This window comes from Camponotus floridanus, unplaced genomic scaffold (genome assembly GCF_003227725.1).
Source record: "Camponotus floridanus strain SB8 unplaced genomic scaffold, Cflo_v7.5 scaffold404, whole genome shotgun sequence".
Classification (NCBI taxonomy): Eukaryota; Metazoa; Arthropoda; class Insecta; order Hymenoptera; family Formicidae; genus Camponotus; species Camponotus floridanus.
Genome location: NW_020229553.1, coordinates 9,106 through 16,221, shown reverse-complemented (window position 1 = coordinate 16,221; position 7,116 = coordinate 9,106). Strand labels below are relative to the sequence as shown.

The 7,116-nt window shown below is 28.2% G+C and overlaps 1 protein-coding gene across 1 annotated transcript; it reads right to left on the bottom strand.

The window, feature by feature from the left end:
* Positions 1 to 765: 765 nt before the first annotated feature.
* Positions 766 to 3,129, bottom strand: LOC112638960 (insulin-like growth factor 1 receptor). The gene is made up of 3 exons (XM_025411613.1): positions 2,996 to 3,129; positions 2,238 to 2,711; positions 766 to 1,107 (listed from the first exon to the last, which is right to left on the bottom strand). Exons 1-2 carry the CDS (start codon positions 3,104 to 3,106, stop codon positions 2,391 to 2,393), a joined length of 432 nt encoding a protein of 143 aa, XP_025267398.1. The 5' UTR covers positions 3,107 to 3,129; the 3' UTR covers positions 766 to 1,107; positions 2,238 to 2,390.
* Positions 3,130 to 7,116: the final 3,987 nt, after the last annotated feature.

Here is a 7,116-nt window from a genome sequence, read left to right as displayed (position 1 = left end):
TCACTATAACAGAATGATAAAAGTTGATTTCCCTTTCTTTACTCTTCGTCGAATTCGCATTCCAATCTTATTCTGCGAGCAATAAAGCATGCGTTTGACGGTGGGCAGATATGCAACCAGACTTAAAGATGTGTATGTTGCAAAAACATCCTGTACGACTGCATACTTTTGTAATCATCAATATAATTTGAATATATAGTAAGTAATTAAATAAAAAGATATAATATATGTATATACTTATCACGAATGATGCAAAAAGTTCATTCATGATAACTGTTATAAATTCAAAAATAATTATTATATTTATATATTCACAACTAGTTATGGAGGACATTATCCGCATTTCCTCTTTCACTCATAATTTTACAATCAGTTTGTAATTATCGGTCATATATAATGTCGAAAATTAATTATATTCCCATGTTCAAAAAAATATTGTTTATACATATAATCACAATCATTAAATTTTGCTTCGATTACTCAAAAACACAAATTAGATATATCATTATATTATTTGATTTTGAACAATCATGAAAACGGATGTGATATTTTTTAATAATAATCAAAATTGTATGAAAAGTAAGATTACAAAATTTCTTTAATTTTCATTGATATATGTAACATTAAGATTAAACCTAAAAATAATCAGATTTGAATCAATTTAGAAATATCCTAGAAATATCCTAGAAATATTTTTTCTACATTAAGATTTATTGAGTCGTTTGTAAAATAAGATAAACATTAATTTAAGTATATAGGCTAAATAATATCGACCGGACTCAGTAAGGCATCTTCTATGTTCTTTCTTAATGCTATAATATTTTTCAGACAAAATTCGAAATTTGGTCTAGCATCCGCTGCACTCCAGCAACTTAGCATCATCTGGTACAATGGTGACGGACAGTTAAGAGTCATCGACAACCTGCCTCCAGCACGTACATAATTTATCACTTCTTCATTAGCCTTGGCACTATAAGGTTGCTCACCCAACGATGTAATTTCCCACATTAATATACCAAATGACCAAACATCGCTTTGAGAAGTAAATATTCCCATTATCAAAGATTCGGGTGCCAACCAGCGAATAGGAAGCAAACCTTCTCCTTTCTAAAACATGATTTTAAAAATTTCATGTTCTGATTATTAATTTTTAGAATACGTGCAAATGAAAAACGTTAAGGGGGGAACCTCATGTAAAATGAAATTTTTTAGCCATTTTATTTTTTTGCTTAAATTGATAGGAAATTTCCTCAAAAATACGAGAAAAAAAGTTAGAAAGTGATCCGAGAGCTCCTTGTACTTTATTTTCAAAAGAAAGTAAACAGTCGAATTGGGCGGAGCACTCAAATAGTCGAGCGCTCGTCGGACAATCGGCCTTTCGGTTCCTTTGTAATAAAGTTTGACCTGGCTGTGTTAGAGCTTCTACTAATGTAAAGCAGTTTGAAGAAGAGGAAGGTCTACTCTATGGCCCTGGAATCGCAGATTAGCAAAAAACTGCGGTAAGTTAGAACGAATTACGAATTTTTTCACGATTTTTCTATTACTCAAACTTTAAACGCGTTTTTCTCGAAACGCAAAATTTCGCACGCCGTGCAACGTAGCTCAAAAACTAATCATTCGATCTTTATGAAATTTGGTATAGAAATTCTATAGATATTTGGCCTCAGCATGACGAGCTCCGATTTTTAATTTTTTTATTTAAAACATTGTTATTAACAATTGTTTATAAAAGAAAATCCTTTTTTTTTTTTCAAAACTTCGCCATTTTTGCAAATTTGCAAATTTTAATAAAAGGGGACCGTCATGCTGAGCGTTTTTGCATAAACTAAAGAACCCATTTTGTATTTTTTGTTTCAGATCATTTTTGTGACCTGCATGCTGCACGGCGCATTTTCAAGACGCTGTTTTCAAGCCGCCATTGCACCGTTTTATTGTTAACGATTAGTTTTAAAAAAATATTTTTTTTAAATATTATAACGTAAATAAATTGTGCCTTAAATTGCAAATTAATCTGCGCATTACATTTTTCAAAAAAAATTCCTGAAAAACAGGCTATTTACATGAGGTTCCCCCCTTAATTTATCTCTTGCTATATATAAATAAAAACTACTCATATTCTACTATATATTACTTAAGAAACAATGCACGATACTATTATGAAAAAACCATAAAAAATGGAAAGTATTTCCAAAAGAATTCATTTTTTAATCCTTAATTTTTTTCATAATTGTACTTACCACGCGATAATAATCATCCTTGTAGATATTTTTAGCTAGTCCAAAATCTGCAATTTTTATGACACGATTCTCTCGATTTCTCGAAGATACTAAACAATTGCGACACGCTAGATCTCTATGTACGAAACGTAACTCTTCCAAGTAGCAACAACCTCACGCAACATCTTCGCACATGGCGAGCAAATCCTGCAAACGCAGAGCAGACGAATCTGACGCTTGCAAATTTCGACATTCTCTCAAATATTTTAACAGATCTCCAGTTTCCATCAATTCCAACACTAGTAACGGAGAATTTCCATCTAAACAAACGGCCAACGATCTTAATATATGTTTGTGTTGAAAATGACTCATAAGCTTGGCTTCCTTTAACAATTTCTCTTTCTCGTGGGAAGAAGCATCTTTTGGAAGCGTTTTTATTGCAACGGATATCTCTGTGCCCGATTTTTCTAAATCCTTCACCTTTCCATGATACACCTGCAAAATATTTCACACAAATTTACATGCGTACTTTATTGAAAAATGTATAATTTAATGTCAAGTAGTATTTTACTTTATATTTTACTTTATATTTTACTTTATATTAAATAATTCAATGAAAAGTATATAATAAAGTGCATGCTTGTTTTCTCATGTAAATTTTATATCATTTATAATCTATTTAAAAAATTCATGTAATTTATATCTTTATTAAAAATACGTATCTGTTTTGTTAATCCAAAAAATAATTTAAAATATTGCTTGCAAAAATTAATTTTTACCATTCCGAATGCGCCGCTACCAAGATGTTTCGTAAGTGTAATTTGATTTCGTGCGATTTTAGTTATCGCACATTCATCCGGGTAATAATGTAACATAGGACTGTAAATCATATTGAATTGAGTGTTTCGGCAAGGTACTTCAGGTAGAATCGCAAATTCTACATCGGTCATTGTAGAAGACAAAAATTGTTCATTATTACCTTTGCGTTGACGATACACTATTATAAAATTTCGATTTAATTATGTAATAATATGTATTATAAAATTTACTGTATTTTAGTAAATTTATTCGTTTAGTTTTATATAAGTAAATTACTATTTTCAGTAAATCTCTAGATATTATATCAAATATATATGTATAATCTACAATTCAAGTTGACATTTATATCAAATATACTTACGACGATAAATGTAGAAAATACAGATTATAGGAACTACAACCAACATCAATAATAAGTAATATTTATTCGCTATTATTCCAAGAGTGTTCGGAATATCTAGATTAAGCAAAAGTATAATTTTAATATCTTCGTGTGTGTATATTTTTACAAATTTATTTTTACTTATAACTTTATCATAAGATTTAATTTTTTTAAATTTTAGATTCCTATTCATATCCAAAAAATATCAGCACATATTATAATATAAGTAAAAATACTATCAATATTATAGTATCTATGCAGCACAGAATATTACAACTACTTTGCAACAATGTTGCAATATTACAAATTGCAAGGCAACATTACGGAAACATTGTAGAAATATAATTTAACAAAATGTGAATTAGAGATTAGCAATATGATATTCATATTTTGAAAACACTTTAAAACTATAACACTCTTTAATTTATCTATAAAAATAATGTAATAATACATTTTTTTATATCTGTATATATGCGATAAATTTTACTTTTTTGCAGAAGTCAAATGAATTATTGACACAAATAATATCGAGTAAATATAATTCTAACCTACAGATAAGCATTGCTATTTTTTTATTAAAATATAGATAACACTTTATATGAATGTTACAATATATTTTATGATATATTTTCACTTCATGTACGAATACGATATTAATCTTCAAAGATAATATATCTTTTTATTATATTAAGAATATATATTATTATATCTATCATTATATTTTTCTATGCATTTTTTTGTACTTTTCACATGCAAATATATGTAATTATAACGAATTTTTTAAATTTTTAAATAAAAATGTAATTAGGAATGTATAATTAATTTTATAACTAATATATAAATGTGTATAAAATATCCATTGTAAGAGTATATAGAACATTTAAAATAAAAAAAGTAATTCGTAAGTAATAGTTTAGAGCAATTTTGTATAAAAATATAACATTTTATTTTATATGATGTTATGTTTAAATATAATTTTGCAATATATTAGATATCGTAAACTAGTATTTATATCAAGCTTTTTAATTTAATTAAATGTTTCCAAGATATTCATCCATCAAAAACAAAAATATTTTATACGTAATGTTATTAAATAGCTGCAATAACGTTGCATTCTTTCCAATATATTACAGTGTAATATTGCTACAATATTTCATTGCAAAAAGCGAACACTTTAACTTTATCACAATCTTATAACAATAACTCAGCAAAGTTTCGCATTCGATTTGCAATATTGCAATTTTCAATGAAATTATTCTTCAATATATCCGCAACCTTATCGTGCTGTATGGATATTTTCATTTGCTTATCACGTTTGCTACCACGTGTTGAAAAAATGAATCTTTCATCAGCCGGCCATATAAAAGTTTCCTCATATTCGAGATATCTCAAAATCAAGCGAAACTTGTATAAAGTTCTCGATTGTAAATTTTTGACTTAGTATATTACTTTATCTTTATAATTCATTTTATAATAATTCATTGTTGCCACTTTTCTGCTGCAATATCTTTGTACTCTAGTGTAAAAGAGATCGTCAGATTAATGTTGGAGATCCATGAAATGTTCATGCTATTTATGTCGACCTCGTTCAAAGTAATATTGTTTGGTTCTGAGTATATGTGAACGATCTTGCTTAAACTCTCGTTGTAGAAATCGCTGATATTAATTGGATACACACGCACGTATATCAAGTAATCTTGTACTGGTAGCGACAAGTTAATCTTTGTGAAAAATCTGCCATCTACCATACGTTTCGGCATATTAATAAATTGTTTGCTCTTTTGTTGCATGTCGTTCACTAACTTCCAATGCACTTCGTAGTTCACGCTCACGCAGTTCAATTGCTTGGGTGGCATCCAATGAACTACTGCTATAGTAGGCGTCAAAGCTAAAACACTTATGTTTTCTGGTGCATTAAGCTTGCCCGAATTAGTTTTTAATGATATCACATTCGAATCGAATGGATTTATTGATAATTGATCAGAGTAAAAATTGTTTAAAGTAAACTTCAACTTATACTCTGTAAACGGTGTTAAGTTCTGAATCTCGTAATGTCGCTCGTACGTCACATATCGCAGCACATTGAATTTTTCAGACTTGTCGAGGTTGTTGTCTAAACAATGGCTTACAGAGATAGTATATATAGTAGTTGGTAAATTATATTTTTTGCATCCACTCTTTACAACCGGCTCCGGAAGATTTACAAAGATGCTGTTTGCCATTGCAGTCACATTTTCAAAATTGTAAACTTTCTCGTCAGGCATCTCATTGGAGGATATGGTTGTAAAGATTGAATCAAAGGTTTGAATTTCAACAAATATTATATCTTCATTTGAGCTTATTATCTTTTCAACATATTTGTCTACATTTATGCTCTTGAGACTTGCATATTTCTTTTTCAAAAAAAAGGGAGAAAATTCATCTATATAATGATATGCTAAAATGAAAATGTTTCTTTTGTCAATCGTCATAGATACGAAACTGGAGATATCACTTATGTTTTCCTTGTGTAAAATCTTACTGCATATAGAAGCGTTAGTGTCTGTCACAAATATGCGATTAGAATATAACCAGTAAATTAACGACTCCTCATTATTTATGTTTTCAAATATTGTTCTATGAAAATATACATCTTCATCATGAAATAGGCAAAAGGATGTATTTATCGAAACAATTTGCTCAATTTTTTTATCGGGATGATATTTTTTTATTTTATATTCTTCATTCGTCGAATTGTATGATACGTAATATAAAATTCTAAAAGATATTTTATAATTTTACTCTCATTTTTACTTTCATTATAAAACATTATTTTAACAGAAAACAGAAATTTGTTTGTAGTGAAAATTCGAAATTCTTATAATTATATTATAACCTATTATTTTTTTTACTTATGATCTTAATTGTAAAATCACGTAAAATTATAGAAAAGTTACAAATATGCATAAATCTTTAATAGAAAATTATTTTTTTAGGTGAACGGTAGTAAACGTACCCCATAGACGGTGACACACTTAAATGGAAAATATTAACGTCTGATAATTTGACAATCTCATCAAATTTAATTATGCCATTTTCCCACATTGTTAAGTCGAACTTTACAATTTGAGAGTAGGCTGACTCATCATAATACATGAAATATAGATTTCTTGTTACCCAGTCAATGCAGAGATTATATAGATAATTATCAAAGCTAGCTATTTTTGTGATTTTATTTTCATTAATCTTCAATGTCATTAGGTCTCTTTCTGTTAGCCAATAAATTCTATGTTCTTGTATCGAATAAGTAACTTCATATTCTACATATCTGAAAAAAAGGAACCAATTATAATTGTATAGTAAAAAGTTATATTTGAAATTTCTGATTTTGTAGTTATTACTGCTGTAATATTGATAATAATAAACATATGCATAATAATAATAACTTTAATTTTATACTTACAATTAGTGTTAAAAATAATTTATGATAAATATAACTGTTTTTTATCAGTATACGTACCCTGACATTAAGGTATTAGTAATTCTTAAATCCACGTCCAATATTTTCATATCTAGATCCGTTGTGAGTAATAATTTAGGTATTGGATTTTCATGTGTAGTCGACACATTAATTAAATCCGTGTAAGGACCAGCAACAATTTTAGCGCACGTACTCGAAAATAATATGTTGTGTTAGATGTTAGATTGTGCACTGTGTGC